This window comes from Brugia malayi (assembly GCF_000002995.4).
Source record: "Brugia malayi strain FR3 genome assembly, contig: Bm_v4_Chr2_contig_001, whole genome shotgun sequence".
NCBI lineage: Eukaryota > Metazoa > Nematoda > Chromadorea > Rhabditida > Onchocercidae > Brugia > Brugia malayi.
Genome location: NW_025062476.1, coordinates 6,536,625 through 6,559,048, shown reverse-complemented (window position 1 = coordinate 6,559,048; position 22,424 = coordinate 6,536,625). Strand labels below are relative to the sequence as shown.

Below are 22,424 nucleotides of genomic sequence, written 5' to 3'. Positions count from 1 at the left end.
GTCCGTGTAACGATGTCAAGCGAATACCCGAAGTATTCAAAAAATCTAAAATAGGGACTATTGAATGTATGTTTATATATAGTGCACCGGAGTGGATCACCAGGAAGCGAAACAGTGGCATTTCTTCTCACTAAGTGGCAGTCCAAGCAAATTAGATTGGACTTGCCTTCTTAAATAGCTTTAGAGTGGTTGTGATTGAAATATCAGTTGTGATTGAAACGTCTGACTATAAGGTTGACCCAATACGAGAGTAACATTTCAATATATCGAATACTTCGGGAAGTTCAGCCGCACTGAGGGGTATATTGAAAGACGTAGAACAGCCAACACCGAATTGGTTCGTTACGAGTTGGGGAGGTACTGCTGAACTAAAGTGTAAATAACTCGTAAGTGTCAAGCATACCAATGATGGTAGCGTCGAATTATATATTCCAAAATTGTACGTAATTAGGAATGTTCGATTCACTGAATCTGAATCGGGTAGTTCCCAAACACCATCAGATATGTAAGTTACGCAACGTTTTTTAAGTGAAATCGGGAATTAGAAAACAGTGTTTTGTTATGTATTTCAGGTCAGTTTGTGTACTTTTATCGAATGGGATGTCAGCATCACGAACAGTAACTTGGTTACCGCGAATACCAAAAGCAGTGAAAATTGGACACATTCCTCAACGTTTGAAATCACCGCGACTAGATTTTCAGCGAGCTCGCCTCGAGGTAGTTGTTCTTCACTGAAAGAACCTTTGTCTTTCCAACAAAGTTTTAGTGCACGTTCGATTGAAGTTATCTTGTAATTGTAATGTTTTGGACATTAGAGAATTTGCTGCGCAGAAACCACTCTCACATACTTTTATGTGGTGAGGTTTCAGTTGGTTGTATACTGCTTACGGTATTACAGATCCTACGGAGGATGTGTAGTACTTTATTTCGTGAAGAACGGGCAGAATTTCGATTTCACCGTGCAGTGGAGCTTCGTCCTTACGTGGAAAGGGTTAACGCTTTATTAAAATTTACTTTTTCTGAACTTTTTTTTTCACAATTCAAGTTTCTCGCTCGTATAATTATAATTACGTAAAGATAACAATAAATAAACTGAAAAAATTTGTTAATCTTAATATTTTATAGCTTCTCCAGTTTGGAATACTTCGCGGTTCTGAAGATCCATACACCAGAGAAATGGTGGATTGGTGGATAATGGATGGTGATATACGCGAGAAGTTTTTCGAAGTCTATGTTCCTAGATTTCGGGAAAAAGAAGATTTTGGTTAACTTTTTTATTTCTATTGGATTTTGTGTATACATTTCAAATATGGATATGTGGGAAGAGGTTAAAAGAACAGTTTTTTTTTTTTTTTTTTTACGCGATTCGTGTCGAATGAAGCTAGTCTTCCTCTTCCAGATTGCTCTTCCTAGTGATCAAAAACTTCCCACTTCAGTAGTGGGTAATAATTTGCTTGCTAATGTTATATTCACTCTTATGATTGCTTTTTGATTTTAATGAATTTAAGATATTCACTCTCATGATTGCTTTTTGATTTTAATGAATTTAAGATATTCACTCTCATGATTGCTTTTTGATTTAATGAATTTAAGAAACAGTGCCGAGCACCTATTCATTTGAAAAAGTAATGAAGAATATTTCTCAGGTCCGTTTACATCGTTATATTTTATCCAGGACGATCCCAGTGAAGGACACTTTCATAGAGGAGTCATTGAATTAAACGGCATGTATTTTATTATACATCATATGTGTAATTCGTAAGGAAAAGAAGCGACTGCAGTTAAAATTCATGTATTGAGTCTTTAGTATATTGAACTTTTTTTCAGGTAATCCTTATCCACCCATAGTCATCGAACAAATGGTTTATTCTCACAATTTACTCAATGTGCTCCTGAAAAATGCAATTTGCCAACAAATGTCAAATTTGCAGATGCAACATGCTGCGACGAAATAGTGTTGGAAGTTGCCGGAATAATGGCATGATATTAAGCTTTGACAATCCCTGTATAGCCATCTGAGAAAAGATCTGACATAAATTCATATTCTTATCCAATGTTTCTTGATGTTCTTACGCTTAGAACTTTCAAAAAAGAGAATGACTGATGAATTTGGAATTTCTGCAGTGGGGGTTATGTAAGAGTCTTTAACTCTTCGAATCATGAATCTTCCACAGTGTACTTATAAATGTGCTTATAAAAAGTAGAACTTGTTTTATATTCGGTGAGTGTATGGATGATGTCATGGATGAATTGTTAAACAGTAATGGATTGAATGAACTGTTAAACAGTAATAAATTGTGCAGGTGTAAGAATACTGTCGGTACTTGATGTTTCTCTACATCATGACTTATCGGATTTACAGATGATCCCCACACTTTAGTAAGAGTGCAGTGACGAAATGGCATAGAATAAAGTAACATTTTGAAAAAATTAAAAGAGTAGATTATATAAAAGCAATAAAAAGCTATATGAAATTACACTTTCTGTGGACCATTATCATCATTATTTGCGACATTTTGCACATTTCATGATATGCTCATGAAAATCTCCCAACGTTTCAAATTTATTAAATTCTATCTCGCATGCTGTGCAGTGTAAGTTGAGTATTTGTTCAACATAGCATTTGCTTATTTGATTCGTTTTGTGCTCTACCGATATGGTACAGTCCATAGAAGCCTGTAAACATTACTGATTTTAAAGTAGTGGCCCAGTTAAAATTTTCTCAGCTAACCAAATTATTGTGAAGATTTCGAAAATCAAAAATAAGAAATTGTTGGAAATCAGGAATCCGAAACAAAGAAGCCGATCTCCAACAATTCCTAAGTTAAGACTTCGAAAAAGAGTGCGGACTTAACAAGGAGTCCACATTTTTAATGTAGCCTTACATTCTTATTTCACACAGTTATCATGCTTTTACTACTTGTTATTGATCAAACAATAACTCACTATACGAGCTGAAAATAAGAAACGAAGACATAGTAACGTTCAATTTGATAAAATTGGAGATCGCAAGTCTTCAGTTCTAACAAGTCCTAACAAATGTTTTCTCTAAAGCCACGAGAGTTCTTAGCATTCCTATTTTTTAGCTATGGCATACCTGAGCAGAAGTCCATTTAGGTGAATCTGTTGCAGAGTTGTCACGTTTCAAATATTCATTGCAAATATAGTTGCAATGGAAGGTCATTTCGGATTCAGCACATTGAAGATTTGCTTTTATGAACTGCTTGTTGGATAAATTATCTCCCGAGCGTTTCTGCGTTTCATCATTACTTGAACAGCATCCTGTCGTACTCATAACCTTTGTTAGTAGGTCATGAGATGAACTAGAATCCATTTCAGTTTTGGAAATGTCAGATAAACAACGTTCAATTGGATTTAAACATTTATAAATGCTGTGCTAGCAATACGAAGCAGTTTGCAAATTTATCGCACCTTAGATTTATTATTTTTCAAGAATAGGATAGTATAGCTTATTTCAACTTTCCAACTGTTTAACAGAACGCTTTAGAGACATGTTAGTACGTTACTAATTTTCTTATGGAAGCTGGTTTCACTTATTAAAACCTCTCATTGACCTGCAGCAACTCCTAACCTGTATTGCATTTGTGTCCGTCTCCTACATACAGGTTAGGGATTGCTACACGTCTGTATCAATTGGATTTTATCAACAGTTACACTCAACCCCTAAGTAGGAATACTTCCGACCTTAGATTTCCAAATAAATTCTTCTCTTTTTGCATTGTTCTGCTGTATGTGTTAAGTGAAAATGATTTGCAAATTTCCTGTTGGAACTGCAGAAAGAAAAGAATCTCAAACTTACCTCAAGGGAATCATTTCGTACATCTCTTTCGAGGACTCAGTTTCGAGGATGCGAAACTTTGGGAGTCGGATCGACTGCGGATTTGGTATCCGTTCCAATACCGCCATTGCATCTTTACATCTGCTGCGCACACCCATTTGCGCAACTTTTATGTCTAAAATATACCAAAATATACCAAAAGTTTTTCGCTCGTTTACTTAAACCACATGTGTCTAATTTTCTTGTCTATAGAATAGGGCAGATCTGTATACGTCTTATGTTCTGAGGAGCAAAAGTCGCATAATATCACACATGTGTCACACAAATCCTCCAAAAAAAGGATTGGCGGAACTGTGTCTAAAACAAATGTCTACAAATGTTGAAGCAATTTCTGCACCATATCTCGGAAGTTCATTAAATATAAAGAATATTATTTGTGAGCGTTGATTTCTTATCTGTCTTAGACAGACCTCGTTCAAGATCATTCACTGAACTGTTTTTCTTTATGCACACATGTTCCTCAATTCTCTTCAATGCAAATGTTGCAAAGCCACATTTTGAACAAAGGAAAGGAGCTGCTCGAGGTAGAACATTATAATGCAGTGAACGATTACGGATCTTCTTCACTAAGCTGATATTTTTCCTGCGAAGAAATCGCCAACTCTTCCTCCTGAAAAAGCTTCCTATGCAAACTGATATTTCTTTCATCTATAATAAGGAATTTACTAGTCAATCAGTTTTAAATCTAGGAAGAAACAAGATTTATGAAGTAACAGTAAAATTTTCACAATATGATAGATTTGAGGAATTGGATGTTTTACAAGGGATGAAATAAGAAGTTGGGCTGCATCTTCAAAATCTGGCTATTAAATTTCTTCAGGGCATAATGAACCTCCTCCCTTCACCTATGCTGCAATCGACACAAGAAGTGAAGTTGTTGAAAGATGCGAGAAACATAAAGGCAATCGATTTCACGCTGATTTTGAGATCTTCCCGTCTCTTCATTTATTTTCTAGACCCTATGTATTGATGAAAATCTTTATGTTTTTTTTCTTCTTTTTTATTTGGATGCAAGCTCCTGAATATTCTAATATTTCACAGAAAAAGCAGTACACAGCTGCACTAACGTTCCTTTCATTCACAGAAAGACAGGAGATTTTTCACACCTCTAAATTTTCCAGCATTTCGGATAATGTAGTAGAGCCAAATTAATGTATTCAAGAGATACATACTGAGTTGAGACAAGTAGGAGTGTCATCCAAAACTATGAATCTAAGCATCTTCACACCAACAATTCTCCTTTGTAGTATAGTGGACATTTAAGGAGAAACTTATACCTGGTGAGGAAGCGTCGAAAAGCTGGATGTACATAACGTAATATGGAAGGCGCAACATGCATTCGCGCCATGCAACTTGCTTTATTCAGCAAAACCATTCTGCTGTTAATGCTTATAATCTTCGTTGGAATAATGGAAGCGCGGGGTGGTCGTCGCGCTGGTAAAAGTAAAGGCAAAAGTAATCTGCAATTTGCACAAGTTGCCGAATTCTCTTTGGTGCACACACAATTAGCTGACAGTAAAGTAAGTTTATATAAAAAATAAATGGAGCAAAAAGCAAGGAGTCATGAGTTATCTACTTCAATTGTTTGAAAATCATTGACGTCATATTCAATTGTTGAAAATTAGTTGACAAGTTTACATATATTTTAAAGAACCACCGTGATCCATCAACTACTCATATCCAATTCATTTTTAGAATGCCTTTGTCCCGTATATCGTTGCTGTATTTATTTCTTTGTTTCAACAATACTTTTTTCAAAGATATGAAAGCAATACAACAAAGTGAAAGTTATAATACAAAAAACTTGGAATTTCACAGCTTATTCTTCCTAATTAATAATATCAATGTGTTAGTTCATTATGTATAAGCTGAGACAAAAACATAAATAAAATTGGGAAATAATACTTATAAGTATGTATATTAGGAGAGGAACATTACTTGTTATTTGAGTAAACTAAAAACAATATCGGAGAAGTACCAAAATAATAACTCATTACTTGTCCGTTATTCTAAATATGTGAGCTTAAAGGGAGCTAAATTCCAGAGTGCTCATATCGTCACCGGGTCACATTTCAGCCAAACATTCCGGCTGGGTTATAAGTTGGTACTAATTTGCAAAGCTAAAGGTACACCGCGTCCAACCATCAAATGGTATAAGGAAGGAGCTGAAATGCTTCCAAAAAAAAATACGCACGTAAGTACTTCTTTACTGGATTGATGTTCTGAAACAAAAGGAAGTAATCCTTCACAGATTGTAATGATGTCAGCACTTCCACTTCTCTTAAGACTAACCTCAGTATTTGCTACTTTATTAATAAGTCGAACTGTGAACTTTTTCGGTGTTCCACACATCAGACAAGCAGTTTGAAAAATGAAATATCTAACTGAGTGAAATTCTCTAAATATAGTTTTTAATCTTTTCAAATATTATATATATATATATATATATCTTTTCAGATATTAAGAATTTCCACTTTCTAAAAAAAAACAATTGCAGCATTATGAGAAACTACTCGATGAAGATATGTTATGGAGCAAGTTAGAGATCGACCCAGCAACTATGGGTGACCAAGGGATTTATGCGTGTGTTGCTAACAATGAACACGGCGTTATGGCTAAAAATTTCAAAGCTGAATATACTTACTGAATCCATTGCTTCACTTATAAGTGATTTTCGCCGCACTATTCATTTTGAGATTCGTATTTAACTTCTGAAGCAATCACTAACTCTCAATATTTAATGCATCTTATTTCACGACTTTGGATACTAAAAAACTGACAATGAAAATGACCAGAGATATCTTCCGGAATGAAGTCTTCTAAGTAATACCAATCTGATAAGTTCGTAATTGTCACACTAATCCAATGTTCAGTTAGTCACTGAGAATGTCATTAAAGAAAAGTTCTCTTCTAGTGTTGAACCTACCAATAAAAATAAACTGCTTCCAAAGAAATTCATCCAACATTATAATTGAGAAATTTTAAAGGCAACTGGAATACATTCTTTATTATTCATTTGCACATTAATAAACTATTGATTTATAAGCATTGAATTTATTTAACAGATCGTTAATTAATAAAGTATTTGATAAGCCAGTAGATAAGCAGACAATCCATTCTGGTACGGTCTTTCACAGCTCATTTCAAAAGAAGTTTTAATTACTCTTCGCTCATTAAAGCTAGGTTTATCTTGAGGAAAGATATGAAATCTCTCAATATATTACCGTATCAATGCAATTATCGTTACAGAGAGATAAAGAGCGAGGAAGAAAGATAAAAATATGTGTTTTAAATGGAATGCGTTCTCTTCTTCCGAAATTTTGAAATTTTAATGATACCCAGCGGGATGGATAAGTGATACCATTTGATTATGGCTGAACAATTCAATTACCTGTACCCAAGTATCCGTAATATCAGCGAGAGTTAACCGTCAATAGTGAAACAGTGAGAACACATATGAGAATTGGACTGCACCGAATGGCACAATATGTGTAATATTTTAGCTAAGTAATGCTATTAAAGTATGTTAAAGGAAAAAAGGAGAAATTTCATGGATTTTGCGGAGAAAAGAATGAATTTAAGGTTAAAAGGCCCACATAATTAGATGGCGAGACAACTTTCATCAGAGTAACAGCACTTTACGACCGTATCGATCGATGCCACCTCTACAATACCTTCCAATTTAATCAATGCAATGACCCTTCGCAGACTGTTGGCAAGTTGACTCACGACCATTGGACTTATACTGTGTTAGTATTAGTGGTATTCTTACAACTTTGTTCTTATTTAGTTGCTGTTTTGGGGTATGTTGGGTTCTGTTCTGTTCTGTTTAAGTAAAGGACTGTATTGTAAGGATTGGTAGGTGGGAATATCTTAGATTTGGTATGACTACGTCACCTTGCAAATTGCTATCTCCTCTTTTGATTCTGCAGATTTTTTATGGCTTGATAGACGAATCCTTTTTCAGGTAAAGATGCAGACTATCAAATGTGTAGTGGTTGGAGATGGTGCTGTCGGCAAAACATGCCTTCTCATTTCGTATACTACCAACAAGTTTCCCAGTGAATATGTACCCACAGTATTTGATAATTATGCTGTGAGTTAGTTCACTTATTCTCCATTTATTTATTCTTAATTATCATTTGCCACTTCCTATTAATGATTCAGATTGAGTGGTAAGCACTTAGCACTCAGTTGCTTATTAGTTGCATATTGAATCTTTACAAGTCAATTACCACTCTTATGAGAGCCACAACACCTGTTTTGTATCGCTATTTGTTTAGCCAGTACTTCGTTTTGGTGTATTAAGCGCATATAATATTTGTTAAAGGTAACAGTTATGATTGGAGGAGAACCATATACGCTTGGTTTGTTCGATACAGCCGGTCAAGAAGATTATGATAGATTGCGTCCTCTTTCATATCCGCAAACAGATGTATTTTTAGTGTGCTTCTCTGTCGTTGCACCTTCATCTTTCGAAAATGTGAAAGAGAAGGTTATCATTTTGAATTTTTGCAACCTCTTTTTTTTAATTTATTTGTAATTTTGGTACTAAAGTTGTGTCAATTATGATTGGACATTGTCAAGAATATCTGAATGAAACTGGTTTGGTACTAGTGGGAACAAATTAGCATGGTCTTATATATATATATATATATATATATATAGCTTTTATATTGTGTACCAACTGGTTAAAAATTATAGTTATTGTTCCTTTTTTATCAAAGAAAAAAGGTCATAATTTCATCATCATTTTGAGAACGGAGCTGATATAAAATAAGTGGCTTTTGTTATTTGAATTTATACTGGTATTTTCTAACGTTTCATTATACTTTTGCATCTGGAGACGTAAATTTTGCGTAAGATGAGATCGACTTTAGCTATTGATGTCTTGTTATGTTAGGGGCTATTCTGTTTATCAAATAGCTTTTATTTAAGTTGATGAAAAGAATTGCAGTGGGTGCCGGAGATAGCACATCACTGTATGAAGACGCCATTCCTGCTGGTCGGAACTCAGATTGATCTTCGTGACGATCCCTCCTACATCGAGAAATTGGCAAAAATCAAGCAACGACCAATTACATTCGAAGTTGGAGAGAAATTAGCGAAAGAATTAAAGGCAGTGAAATACGTCGAATGTTCTGCGCTCACACAGGTTGCCCCTTAGAATTTCTCCTGAGATAGGTTTAAATAATTCAATCCATGCGATAAAAAATAAGAACTGAGAATTACGTGTTTCGCAACTAGTCTACTTGTACTAACATAAATGTGTGCATGATTAAAATTATAGCTTATTAAGAACTTGTACTTTGCGCTGGTAGCAATCTGTGTCACAATATTAAATGTTATACATATACGGTTAAAGTTAAAGGAGAAAGGTCCCTATTGACTAGACAGACTCAATGTTGCACATTTGGTTCAATGTGTGACTCATTTTCGAAGCATTTTTGTCATTTTGAAACCTACATATTTTGTGTTACAGAAAGGTCTAAAAAATGTGTTCGATGAAGCAATATTGGCAGCACTGGAACCACCGGCGCAAGAGAAAAAGAAAAAATGTACTATACTTTAGCGTCATTGTTTCTCGATCATGTTATATTGGTTTCTGATTTGTTAGTCATTTATCCGTAATGATTATGTTAATGTCTTAAACATTGCACACATACCACCACCACCACGTTCCCTCTTCTAGTTGGTCCATCTGCGCATACGTGTGGTGTTTCCATTTATCTATCCGACATACGTGTAGAATGAATGTATTTCAGTATTTCATATTTCGTTTACCACACTATGCGGACAACCAAATTTTTGGAAACTTTTTTAGCTTTGGAAAACTTATGCCCAGACAATACTTGCTGAGTAAGTCGAGTGATAAAAAGGCTATACTACTGAAGATTACTTAAACTTTCACCCATGGATACCCATGATCCATCTAAATTATTGCTTCATTTCGTAACTCTGCATTGTTCATGTATTTGATAGGCATATATCTTGCACGAATAAAAAAGAACAAACTTCAAAAAAGACTGGCTTGATATTCTATGATGCATTCTATGATCATGCTTATTGAAGCAAATCTGTACTTTGACTCAATTTGGAAACTTGGATTAGGCCACTCTGTGAAGGTATTATTGAGTCTCGCGATTGTGTATATTGAGATACTTTTTAGCTTTATCACCAATGAATTATATTTGCCTGCGTATTGTTAAAAGTCATGGTGATGAACAAGAAAAGCAATTAAATTATAGAAAGAATAACAATGTTTTCAATCTTTTAAGCACATTTTAACTGTTTTCCCAATAAAATTTAAAAAGTATTACGCCCTGATACGTTCATACTATGGCAAGAGTTTATATATCTGTAATATTCCTATAAAAAGTATAGTGGAAATCCATATTAAAAAAAGAAAAGAAAAAAACGTTTAGGGTGTCATAAAGAAAATGACAAAATTATAGTGTATTATACATAAGTAGAATTGGCCGGCATAAGTCAAAAAGTTGAACACCACGAGCACAAACACTGACTAAAATATAAGTACACTGGCTACAAGAAAAACTTGATTAAATTGTGAAAATAAGAAAGACAACAGCGATATAAATAACTATAACATAGATTCATCATCCTCCCTAGTTTGTCTTCCTCTAGTCCCTGATTACAGTGACTATAATAATTATGCATAAATGAATCGAATAACGATGCAAAAATGAACGAAAGAACAAGCACTGTCATTTCAATTGAATAAATAATGGAGCTAAGATGTTGGGCGTACATAGCTGCCCTTATAAAATTACCCGCGACATTTCAGTGTAAAAAAAATCACTTATATATTTGAAAAAATAGTTATTTTGACAAACCCTATTAGGGAAATAGTGCACGAACTGATTTTGGTGTGCTTCCGTCACTGAGATGTTTTGTCGTATATCGTAGAGCGCTTAATAACGACTCTGCCTGAAAATCGGATTATAAGTGAAAGATTTGAATCGAATGAACTCGAACTCTACAGGTGTAGTTGTCCTCAGATGCATACTCGTCTTATGTAAGAGAACAGTAATACATTATATAAATCATTCTACATAAACATTCCTACCGAAATAGTAAATTGAGTCCCTTCATATGGTGTATGAAATCAATAATTGCAAATTCACAGCTAATATTTCCTTAGGAAATAGAAAAGTATGCACCTCTTCATTTCTAGATTGTGTCTTGATTAGTTCCACAACCGATCGTATATCAATCGGAGAATCTTTGCAGAAAGCTCCCGTGCCATCAATATGATCATATAGTATAATCGCTCCAACCATAACCCTCATCGTGAAAGAAAAATTTTGATCCGAGAGTCGTTCCCAATTCTCCTCCTTTTCCACCATAAATCGGCAGACCTGGAAAGAATGATTGTTTAATAAACATCAAACTCATACTTTCGCCTTCTGAAATTCAGCTCTTCTGCTTACCTGCACAACAGTGGCTAGCGTATCTGTAGTGTTAGTAACGGGGAGGTCACCATTTGAAGCAACAAAATTAGTTGTAGCTGTGATAAGTGCAGAAAGCATTGGAGTTGGACAGGCCAAAAACAATGATATGGTGTTGGCCAGTTCCAAAGGTATAACGAACTGTCCGTCACTCTGAAAATAAAACATAGATTAGGAAAGTTAGTCAATCTTTGTAGCAGTTGTCATTAAAGACTTAAAAGATAAATCGTTTAAGCAGATAGCAAACCTCTCGTGACATTGCTCGACGATAGAAACTAAAATCGTTTTGCAGTGCTGGGGTACACATTTTGACAGTATCAAATGAAAGTGCAAAGTCTATAAGACGGGCAAACTGTCGACAAGTTGCCTGCAGTGTGTCCAACTGTTCCGCCGGCGGCAAAGGACCTGTAATTTTTGGTAGGATGGATTCATTTTCACTTACCAGATATTTTTGATTTTATGAATGATGGGGAAACGATACGCTGAAATCTGCCGATATGACCATATGCTCACCTCAATAATGATTATTTATGATTATAGCTGTGATGTGTGTGTGATTATAGCTAAGCTAATGCGTTATCGAGTCATGAAAACAAAAACGGATTGTAATTTTTGACAAGATAGATCTAAGCTATTTATGAAATGTTTTTTAATTCTATTTTCTTTTTTGCCACTTCAGTTTGTATTCAGTTTGTTGCCACTAATTTTGATATACTTAACAAACCTATGAACTCTGCTACCCCATAATTCCATTACTCAGAGAAAAGCTGTGCGAAAATGACTTTCGCAGAGATGGTATACGGTCAGTGGTACAAAAGCTACCTGAACAAAGATCCCACAGCAGCAGCGGTATAATCTGTTCAATGCGTTGTGATAAATCATAGTAGGCCCTAATCTGCATCACAAGCTTGTTCAAGATATCGAGTGCTCCCCGTTGAGCATCTTTATTGTTCGGTTGCTGTATGGCGATGCGAATTTCAGCCGATGCACCAGTTGAATAATGTTTCACGTCCTCTAGCAACACGTCTGCCTGCTCCAAGATCTAGAATTCTAGTATTTGATTAATTGGAATTTTATATTTAATTAAGTCCATATCAGCTAGCTAAACCTGAAGTTAAAGTGAATTTTGAAATAAACTCCTTCATCAAAAACACACCTTCACCTTACTTTATCTACTATTATAAAATAGATAAAGTAAGGTGGACCTCGAGGAAAGATGGCATCACTGATAAATTGTAGTCGACGGCTGGTCTCCTGGTTGATAATTTTTCATCTAAAAGTGCTTCGAATCATTTTCATCCTACCTTTTCAGCAAAGGTGTAGATTTGCAATTCAGATTCCGACGGTACAGCATGCTCGAAATCCAGGAAGACATTGACGTCGGGTAAGTTAGTTTTTGAGCCGTCACAGCTAGCCAGCAGCACTGAACGTACAACTTCTGCACATGAAGATCCACTTTTCATGTCATGCTGCAAATAGAAATGGCTAATTACACTTCTTGTGACGGTATTAAATTCAGTGGAATATTGCAATGAAGAAGGTATTACTCTGTACAATAAAATTTAAGAGACCTGACATTACACCGTTCATTACCTATACCTTAACCAGACTGTTAAAAATGAAATCTTTTTCAGGAAATTTTGGAAAGGTAAATGACTGGGCTAGGACATGTTCCGCTGTATACTAAGTGTTAATCAGTAATTATAAAACTGTAAATAGACTAAACGCTAACTAAATCTTTTAAGTAAGCATAACCCACAATGCCAGCAAACACTACATCGGACGAACTGACCATCTCACTACAAACAGGTCGGCCAACCGCCAAATGGTCATAACTAATATTTGTGGAGAAAAGACGACTCGGAGCGGAGGAGCGTTGCAAGGCGGCGCTGAATTTTTTTTTCATTCACTTTGGAATATGACAGATGTAATGGGCCAATTTCAAAAATATGTTGAATTGCCGGCTGTTTGTATGAGGATTGGTTGTTGCTTTGACTATGACTCATTGGTATAGCAAAAACTTGTGAACATTTTGTTTCAGATATGGTATAATTCATGATGGCGTCAAAACGTCAATCTGCTTCATGCTTTTCTGTCACCTTAAAATACAAAAAAAAGAATGATGGTACGGATAAAGGTTATTTTGCTTCCTGTGTTTTCCTTCCTTTCAAATATCTTCAGTACCACAAATTTTGAATAAAAATAAACTTTCAAATGCAAAAGGTTGGCAGAAAGAGATTAGCTTACTTTGCTATGAATTGTTATAATGACCAGAACAAGTGTTTTGCAGACGAGGTATCAAAGCTTTCATTGAATAAAAGAATTGCCGAAGTGCCAGGAAGGATCGCTTCAATTGAATTATTCAATTTCATGTGTCATGAAAGTCTAAAAATCAATTTTGATTTGTCCAACAGAAATTGTTTCTTCATCGGTGGATCGAATGGGTGTAAGCTTACGTCTATTTGTTGTAACAGATAAATTATATGTTGTTATTTGCTGGCAAAAGAAAAGTATTGTACTTCTTGTTTTCTCTTTTTTCCTCATTTCTTTGCTCTTTGATTATGGCACTTCGAAAGTTTCGATACATACTCCATAGCTTTTAGCTTCGAAGAGAAAGGGAATGTTAGGAACTTTTAATATTTTATTGGTAGAGCAGATAATTGTATATAAATGTAAATGTTTTTCAGCTGGTAAGAGTGCGTTATTTGCGGCATTGAATATGGGTCTTGGAGGTCGAGGAAGCCAAAATGAACGTGGGAATGCAATGAAACAATACATAAAGGATGGTCAGAAGTGAGTTAGCTATTCAGTACTTTATATTTCATTCAGCATTTTATATTATGAATAGTAAAATCGTCGAAATTTCATTTACTTTCTTTTTGAAATTATGAAACAAAAACCGGTTCTAGTACTAGTAAGTTTCAAGAGATAATCCTTGAAATGTTTTGGAGCTAATTAATATGCAGCTGTTGATATGCTTTTTATATCTGCCATCATTTTTGAGCCACCGATATTCTTAATATCTGTAGTTAGATTTCTGGATTATAGTCGTGCAAAAATAAGGATAGTACTCACTAATTGCGGCTTCGGAAAATATCCAGGTTACGGCGATGCTATTGCTGTTGAGCGGACTATAAGCTTAACTTCGTCAACATATCAACTGAAATCTCTCACTTATGAAGAAGGACGCTGTAATGGTTCGTTTAGATTCTTTTTTTTTTTTTCAGTTTTCTGTACAACATACCTGGTGACTTTTATGTTATTATATCTCTTTGGTGTATACATATTGTTGCTCATTTGTCATTAGGAATTTAAATTTGTATGAAATCTACGAGTCTTCTTTTTTTTGAATGATTGGGATTTTAGAGCAGGTGGTAAGTCATAAAAAGACTGATTTGGATAAACTACTAGCAAGATTCTCTATACAGCTTGACAACCCGATATTCTGGATGTCTCAAAACCGATGTCGCGAATTTTTGCATGAATTGAAGCCAGAAAAACTTTACAATGTTTGATTTTTTTGGTAATAATAACAATGGAATAATCCGGGATTTCCTCTTCATGAGGAAAATTTCCTATCTTCTATATTTTTCACAATTTTTCTTTGATTTCTTATATTTTTCTGTTAGATTTAAAAATGAGTTGCTGGATTAGAAAGTACAGCTAGAGATATAGTAGTTTCTTTCTTTCTTTTTAATTTTTACATTATTATTTAGTTCCCGGTCATTATTTTTTTGTTGAAATTCCAAGAAAAACTAGAAGAGCGAGGTTCAGAAATACTTGCATGCTATGCATCCTATAGTAAATCCGAAATTCCTGCTCTTAACTCTTGGAAATTAGACTTTTTACCTTACACATGATTAATCATCAACATTACTGAGACAACTTCCTCAATTGAAAGAAATTTGTAACAAAATAAATCACTTTTGATTTTTCCTTTTTTTGTATAACGAAAATTTTAGTACTTTTGGAACAGTGATGGCATTTGATGGAGCCATAATTTACTCGTTGAAGCTTTATACATCACTTGAGGTATAATGGTTTTTTCCAGCACCAAATTATGGGTTGTATTTTAGTATTACATGATTTTCAGATGTTTATGTCTGCAACAGGATTAGATTTCTCGCGACGATGTTATAGTGAAAGTGGAACATACAGTGATGAATCGGAAAAACTAGTGCTGTCTATTCGACAAGATTGCTGCAATAAATTAAAGTTTGTTTCAGTTTCCCTTATGTCTAACAAATTTCTAACCTGCTCAAAACGAAGAAGAGATTCAGAGATTTAGAACTTTAATCTTTTACAGGGAAATCGAAAAATTACGTGAGAATCGGAAGCGTGTCCAAAATATGGAACAAAATAAACAAAACCTCTCAGAGCTGAAAAATATTCTTCGTTGGCTACCAGTTAGGGACTGTCACAAGGTTAGATTTTTTTTCATTTAACAATTTTGTTCTAATTGCGGGATCACAACTTTGTCGTTTTATTTCAGGATCTTTGTAAGCACAATGAACTGCTGACAAAGGCTGCTGAAATTTATGCAAAATTAAAAGGAGGATTTGCAATAAAGGAGGTTAGTTGAGCATATTTATTGTGACTGAATTCATGGATTATTTTGCTTAATAATTCTCTCGTATTTTCTCATTATTTTATTACGTTATGTATATTTCATATTTCAGAAAATGAAAGCAGACTGTCTTCAGAAGTTTGAACAGATGCAAGAAAATAAAGAAAAATTGCAAAAAAAAATAGAGGATCTCCAGGATGAAGTATGATTTCTTAATTTTATTTAATGCACATGTGAATATTGTCCATTAATTTGAGGCCAAAAACTAATTGTTTTTTGTACAATTTTATTTATTATTTTTCCATAGTTCCTCAGAGTACGTGATAGAAAGTTTGAGTGGTCCAAATTTCGCTAAATGGTTTAGATTTCGACAGCACTTTTCAGGAAGCATCCTTATTGGGACCAAATCCTGTAATCGAAAAAGAATCCTGATAATAATATTATAGGAACAGTGGCTATAGCAATTGGATTGAAAATATAAAAGACTGTAATTATAATTTTTATTTCTTGAAACTACGTTAGGATTATCTTTGTAAAAGATTATCTTTCTAGTTAAAAAATTTGGGAAAAGAGAGGAAGAGTAGACGTGATGGAATGCTGGACACTGAGCAACAACTGAACACTGTAGAACGAAATCATAGGATAATGAATGCGGAAATTGGTTCAATGGAGCAGCAACTGAAGGAGGTTGAAGCAAAGTACTTGAATCATATATCTTTTGATGTATGTCACAAAGAGTTAATTTTGAAAATTCTTTGGATATGTTTTTTTATTAATATAGCGTTTATAGAAAAAATCAGGGCATTCAATACAGTATTGTTGAAATTGAAGCAGAACTGTTTGAATTAGAGAATCGATGTACGACAGTGAAGGAGAGGCAGTATTCAATGGAAAAAAGAAAAAAGTGTTTCGAAACAGAATTGGCTGATGCGATAAAAGCAGAGCGTAGCCTTGAGTAGGTTTTTCTCTTTATTTTACCAAAGTTATTTAATTTTCAGTTTTGCGGTATTGTTTTTTTATAAAGTGTTAACTTTCCATATGCTCTTTAGAGAAAATTTAGCAGTTATATCAAAGAAATTCTCGTAACAAAGCATATCTTTCAAAGCAGATATATGTGACTAAAGTATTTATTCATAAATATACCAGATTTCAGAGCAGAAATTTCTCACTGGAATGTTGTGTTACGAGAATTACGTGATGAGAGAGAACGAGTAGTGGCAATGGAACAAAGCGATCTAGCTCGTTTTGGTACATCGGCGCCTCAGATTATCAGTTTAATTGAACAAAATGTTGCTAAATTTTCAAAAAAACCTATTGGACCTATAGGTAAACTTAGGTTATCGTATGTTTTTCACATAATTGTCAGAATTGGCTTTGCTGTCAGTCAAGGTAGTGTTTCATATAACGGAAGAAAAGATCACTTTTTTCTAGCGTAGTTATGATAAATCAGATGAATCACAAATTGTAGTAATTTAACATTACTAATTTAGGTGCTTATATACGAATAAAAGATGATTCCTGGGCATTGGCCGTAGAACACTGTTTGCGTCATTTACTATCAGTATGGTTGTGTGATAATGTACATGACAGGAACATTCTGGATTCGATTCTCCAGAGTTATAATATCCGCGCTGTGGGATACATCATTAGCAAGTACTTTTTCTTTATCGTAATATATTTCATATTTCTAATTCATGGCTTCTGCTACACTTCTGGCTGTTATTTTTTTTAGATTTCTAGAGAGCCGATATGACATAACTTCGTTTGAACCACCGTCAGAATATTTAACTGTGGCAAGAATGATAACTGTTACGAATGACAATGTTTTCAATGTATTAGTTGATCAGACACAAATGGAATCTATTCTTCTGATTGGGTCTGATAGTTTAGCGCGCAGAGTAATGGCAGAAAATGTAAGTACCATTTTATTATAAAGATATATTTATTTGCCACATGGAATCAAATGTAAATTGCGTTATGCTTTACGTTAACCCTTATGGTTTCTGACTTTTGAGTTATAAGTTTTTTCTAAGTTTGTGTGCGATAGGTTCCCTTTTTTAGAATCCAAATTAGAATTTTTGTTCCATAAATGCTGCTAGAAGTTTTTATTTAGCCTCCAAAAAATGTTTACAAAGGTTTCACGAAAAATGGTGATGAAGTATTTGCAAAAACGGGTGATCAAGTATATCGCTTTTATGCAAATCATCGTTATCAGAAGTCAGTCATATTGACTAATACTAAGACAGCTAATATCAGGTGACTTTTGCTCTTTTGTCGAACGGTTTTTATTTTCGTCTCATAAAAATTTCTTAATTTATCTATCCATGAAAAAAAATTAACTGTCGGCCATTAGTTAAAATATTTTGGAAGGAAATAATCATCAACTTAAAAATGTGACAACTTCATTATTGTTTTCTCCAGCATTAAATTAAATATTTTTTATTTCAGATCACTAAATGATCAAATAACGAAGACAGAAGATGAGTTGCGAAATAATAGAGCGTCTTTAGCAAAGGTTTTATAAACCTTTCTGTTTTTACAGCTAGACATGAGCGAAAATACATCAAAAGAGAAAAAAATGCACACTAAAATAAGCAATTTCAAAGTATGCACACACAATTGCGATAAAACTTTTCAGATACAAAAAAATCGTCAAAAAATAGAAGGAGACTTGACTTCTGAGATGCAACAAAGAAGCCAAGAATTGCAATGCTTAAGAGTAGATGAAGTACGACGACGCTCTCTGCAGAAGCGACTGGATGCTGCACGATTTGAAGGCAGTGTTGATGGTCAAGTTATGAATCTGGTTGGTGCATTTATATTCCGCATTTCATCGGAATATTTCATTATATCAACATAGATTATTTTTGATTTTTAGGTTTCAAGCTTGAATCAGTACAGAAGAGAGAAAGAAAAGCTCATACAATCTGAAAACGTTCTGCAGGAACAACTAACTAGTTCACGCCAATTGTTACATGATACAGAAATGATAAGAAGAGAAAAAATTAGGGAAATAAAAGAAAACGAAAATGAACTCAAGAAAAGAGAAGTATGTACTCTAGAGATAAGTGGAATTAATGTTTTTAATGAAATTTCGAGTTGTAAATTGTGTTACTGAAGTTTTATATTGTATTACTATTTCGACAATCTCTTTAGAAATTGTTAAAGGACTTGCTTTCCACTTCTAGTCAGATTTGGAAGAATGTAGCAGTGAAATCGATAAAATGAACAACTATGAGAATGAATATAGTCAGAAGTTGTCAAAGCTGGAAATTCATATAAATGATCTACAGGAGAAAGTAAAAACGCTGAAGTAAGTAAAGTTTCCAGATTAACTGGATGAAATTTTAGTGCAATAAAAGCAAATCTAATGTTTGTAGCGAGAAACTGGAAAAAATGAAAAATGAAGCTAGAGAATTCGTTACTGATGTGCCTCCAGATTTTACAAGTCTACCAGACACGGCGGAAGCTGAAGAACGATATAGAAAATTGGAACGTCGTATTCAATCTGCACAGGAAAGGTTCAAGTTATTTTTACTTTCGTGTACTTTTTTTTGAAAATTTTATTATATCTTATGTATTTTAAAGCTTGCAAAATGATTTACTAAATTATTGAAAGAATTTATAAATTCACCCAGAAATGAGGAATTGAAATAAATAGCCCTAACTTTTCAGACATCTAAAAGAATTGTTGATTTATCATTGTTTTTTTCCTCTAGAAATCCTATATATGTTTTTCTGGTTTTTAGCTCTTTGTTTTAAATATGTGTCTTGTCATAATCTTATTTCGAAAAGTTTGTAGCCGATCCCTTCATGAAAAAGATCTCATTCACATGCATTAGTTCTTCCATGCCATTGTTCTTATAATCTATTTGTTATATTCTGATCGATATTTTATACTTATGCTTGTATATAACTTTTAGGTTCTTTAAACCAGATTACTCTTTTTATACTTAGATTTCCAAAACGATTTTCTTACTGTTCTTGTCTTGTTCTGATCAAGATAGCCTCAGAATATGAGTAAATAAGAATTAACGGTAGGAGGGAAGGTTTAATTAGGAACGAATTTATCTGTTGTTATCGCCTTTACATTTCAAATGCTTTGGAATTCTGTAATGAAAAATAAAATAGGCCTTCCACTTAATAATAACATAAGAGGTAATTGTTATAGTATTAGGAAATTGATGTGAAAAGATTATGATAGCTATGGCATAACATATTTACAATATAATGTCACATATTTAGTATTAGATCATTTTTATGTGGAAGTTTCAGTCGCCCAAGTTTGGGAAAGACTTTAGTTTTGAAGGCATTGCTGTCATAACAATAGGAATGTAAAATGTTTAAGAATCCTTCGTATTATTTGTTACTGTTATTTTTCATTACAGCTTGGAAGGTACTATAGTATCAGAAGAAGCATTGAGTGCTTTGCAGAATGATTATGAACGTTTACAAAAAAAATATAACAGTGCCAAACAAGTCGTTTTGGTATGTGGTAGAATTATTATTTCCTCAATTTTTTATTGAATGTAGGGTTGTTTTATACTATTATAAGTTAACTACAGGAACTGAAGAAGCGACTAAAATTAAGGAATGAAAAATTTCTGGAAGTACGAAATCTAACCGCTGAGCGACTCAGTGAATTGTACGGTGGTCTAATGTCAATAAGGAATTTCAAAGGTTCACTGATTATAAGCCATGAAGAGCGTGCTATTTATATAATGGTTGGTTGCATGTTAATTTTATTATGCTTCAATTTTAAATAGAAGTTTGAGTTATTTATTTTCAATAATATTTCACAACAACTCATTTATTGTTGTTTAGGCGAGCACTCAAAAAAACCAAGAAATTGACCAGGCCGCTATTCTTCAACGTTATCGAGGGAAAGGCAACTTTCAGGATTTGAGAGGTCCTATTTCATCCTCGACCATACTGAGAGCTCATATTCTTCACTTCGAAAATCCATATTTTATTATATGAAGTTGTAATTAAGAAGAATTGAGCGGTACATTTTCTTCTGAAAATATGAAATTTAATGCAGGTTTATCTGGTGGTGAACGGACTTATACCTCTGCTTGTTTCGTCATGGCTTTGTGGCAGGCTATGGGAACACCCATTCGGTATGTTTTGTGATTAATAACTAATTTACGGGACAAAATATAATGTGAATGCAAATACTTAAAATTAGTCTTATGCTATTGATTAATTTTTTTTTCCAAATGATTAATTTTTTAGCTGCATGGATGAGTTCGATGTTTTCTTGGACTTGAACAATCGGAAAATTGTGATGGAACTCTTCGCAGATCTTGCCACTCGTCAATACCCATCCTATCAGTTTATTTTCTTCACTCCTCAAGGAATTGCCGATTTTGCTTGTCGTGATCGTGTGCAGCTTTTCGAGATGCCGAAAATCAGAAAATGAAAGAAGGAATATGAAAATGTTGTTGTAATTATATTTGTACAAGCAAGCTTTGTTTCATAGCATTATTTAATTTCATCATGACTTGTTAATCCTTCGCTCTCTATTATCTCATTTCACTATACATTTCTCTTAGCTGAATTTTTATTTTTGTGTCGTTTACGAAATAATATTAAATAGTGTAAGAAACTGTTAAACAACAACACATTCTCGCTTTTACCTATCTTTGAGTTTTTGGAGCAATTTTTCTGTGTTATGGTATACTTAATAATGTTTTAATGAATTGCACTTGCGCTATGAATTAGGTCACATTTTTGATTTGTGGTTCGAGTTACCTCTACTTTAGAGGGAATCGCTTTTAGTTTTGGTAAAATTTTGCTTGCTTTCTCGTGATTTATTCAAAATGGTGAAAAGATTAAGTATTTGTTGAATGAATTGAAAATATGTTGAAGCTTACTATATATAACAACAACTTTTTAACTAATCACTTCTGTTTATGAATTAATGCTTTCATAAATTATGCGGCTATCAGTTTTCCTAAACATTATTTTACTGTTCATCAAATTGATTCAAATTGTAGCTGTACTAGAATATATTTATTATTAATCATCTCGAATGTCCTAAAATGTATGGAAGTTTTGCTAATTTTCCTGCTTTGGTTACTGTAGGGCTTATGGCTATTTGTAGGATTGTATGTTGAGCTCAGAAGTTGAAGACGAAGTGCGGAATTACCGATCTATAGTGAAGCTATTACCGATAATATCATTTATATTTGTTTATTTCGGTTGCTGTGATCCATTTTGCACAGACCTACAGAAGATGATTTCTCTTCCAATCTCCTTTGAGAGTTCACTAGATTTACATTGATCATGTAATATATTTCTAGTTCTGTCTTAAGGATCGTTGAGCTGTGGGAAGTGGAGTTTATTACAGTGGTTATAAATGTATTAAGCCGAAGGTCAATATTGAAATGAAGAGCCCAATTTGAATCATTTTCTGTTTAGTATAAGGCGATGCAAACTTGAGTCATTCCTACACCTAAGTAAAAGTTAAGATGTTAATCAAAATTGAAATTAAATTGTCATATCAAAAAGGATTTATCGATATGAC

At 33.8% G+C, this 22,424-nt stretch overlaps 6 protein-coding genes and 1 non-coding gene across 9 annotated transcripts; 4 read left to right on the top strand and 3 right to left on the bottom strand.

The window, feature by feature from the left end:
• Window positions 1–561: 561 nt before the first annotated feature.
• On the top strand, window positions 562–1,955 carry Bma-mrpl-17 (Uncharacterized protein; the record flags this gene model as incomplete). Its single annotated transcript, XM_043078670.1, has 5 exons — window positions 562–717; window positions 899–991; window positions 1,126–1,264; window positions 1,647–1,724; window positions 1,828–1,955. The coding sequence occupies 5 exons, from the start codon at window positions 562–564 to the stop codon at window positions 1,953–1,955; spliced, it is 594 nt and encodes a 197-aa protein (XP_042934604.1).
• Window positions 1,956–2,502: 547 nt separating this feature from the next.
• Window positions 2,503–5,207, bottom strand: Bm10436 (Uncharacterized protein; the record flags this gene model as incomplete). The annotated part of the gene is made up of 5 exons (XM_001899972.2): window positions 2,503–2,676; window positions 3,098–3,323; window positions 3,821–3,974; window positions 4,270–4,469; window positions 5,137–5,207. 5 exons carry the CDS (start codon window positions 5,205–5,207, stop codon window positions 2,503–2,505), a joined length of 825 nt encoding a protein of 274 aa, XP_001900007.2.
• On the bottom strand, window positions 2,753–2,833 carry Bma-mir-5859. The gene has a single exon (XR_006228213.1). It is a non-coding gene; the product is annotated as a pre-microRNA Bma-mir-5859 (primary transcript).
• Bma-oig-4 (Uncharacterized protein) lies at window positions 5,179–6,506 on the top strand (the record flags this gene model as incomplete). The annotated part of the gene is made up of 3 exons (XM_001899973.2): window positions 5,179–5,379; window positions 5,904–6,053; window positions 6,357–6,506. The coding sequence occupies 3 exons, from the start codon at window positions 5,179–5,181 to the stop codon at window positions 6,504–6,506; spliced, it is 501 nt and encodes a 166-aa protein (XP_001900008.2).
• Window positions 6,507–7,832: 1,326 nt separating this feature from the next.
• Window positions 7,833–9,431, top strand: Bma-cdc-42 (the record flags this gene model as incomplete). Of its 3 annotated transcripts, XM_001899971.1 has the most annotated exons (4): window positions 7,833–7,955; window positions 8,190–8,354; window positions 8,817–9,014; window positions 9,342–9,431. In XM_001899971.1, the coding sequence occupies 4 exons, from the start codon at window positions 7,833–7,835 to the stop codon at window positions 9,429–9,431; spliced, it is 576 nt and encodes a 191-aa protein (XP_001900006.1). The 3 variants fall into 3 exon arrangements, with proteins under 3 accessions (XP_001900006.1, XP_042934602.1, XP_042934603.1); XM_043078668.1 differs by lacking the exon at window positions 7,833–7,955 and having other exon boundaries at window positions 8,199–8,354; XM_043078669.1 differs by lacking the exons at window positions 7,833–7,955; window positions 8,190–8,354 and having other exon boundaries at window positions 8,844–9,014.
• Window positions 9,432–10,717: 1,286 nt separating this feature from the next.
• On the bottom strand, window positions 10,718–12,791 carry Bm5290 (Uncharacterized protein; the record flags this gene model as incomplete). The annotated part of the gene is made up of 6 exons (XM_001899970.2): window positions 10,718–10,807; window positions 11,041–11,238; window positions 11,311–11,481; window positions 11,576–11,733; window positions 12,151–12,370; window positions 12,633–12,791. The coding sequence occupies 6 exons, from the start codon at window positions 12,789–12,791 to the stop codon at window positions 10,718–10,720; spliced, it is 996 nt and encodes a 331-aa protein (XP_001900005.2).
• Window positions 12,792–13,383: 592 nt separating this feature from the next.
• On the top strand, window positions 13,384–21,317 carry Bm4362 (Uncharacterized protein; the record flags this gene model as incomplete). Its single annotated transcript, XM_001899969.2, has 25 exons — window positions 13,384–13,465; window positions 13,619–13,774; window positions 14,016–14,121; window positions 14,377–14,525; window positions 14,695–14,837; window positions 15,422–15,543; window positions 15,635–15,752; window positions 15,821–15,901; window positions 16,008–16,097; window positions 16,448–16,593; window positions 16,686–16,850; window positions 17,049–17,221; window positions 17,386–17,548; window positions 17,628–17,808; window positions 18,009–18,151; window positions 18,344–18,410; window positions 18,534–18,701; window positions 18,774–18,944; window positions 19,084–19,208; window positions 19,276–19,416; window positions 20,284–20,383; window positions 20,461–20,619; window positions 20,720–20,804; window positions 20,937–21,015; window positions 21,131–21,317. The coding sequence occupies 25 exons, from the start codon at window positions 13,384–13,386 to the stop codon at window positions 21,315–21,317; spliced, it is 3,300 nt and encodes a 1,099-aa protein (XP_001900004.2).
• Window positions 21,318–22,424: the final 1,107 nt, after the last annotated feature.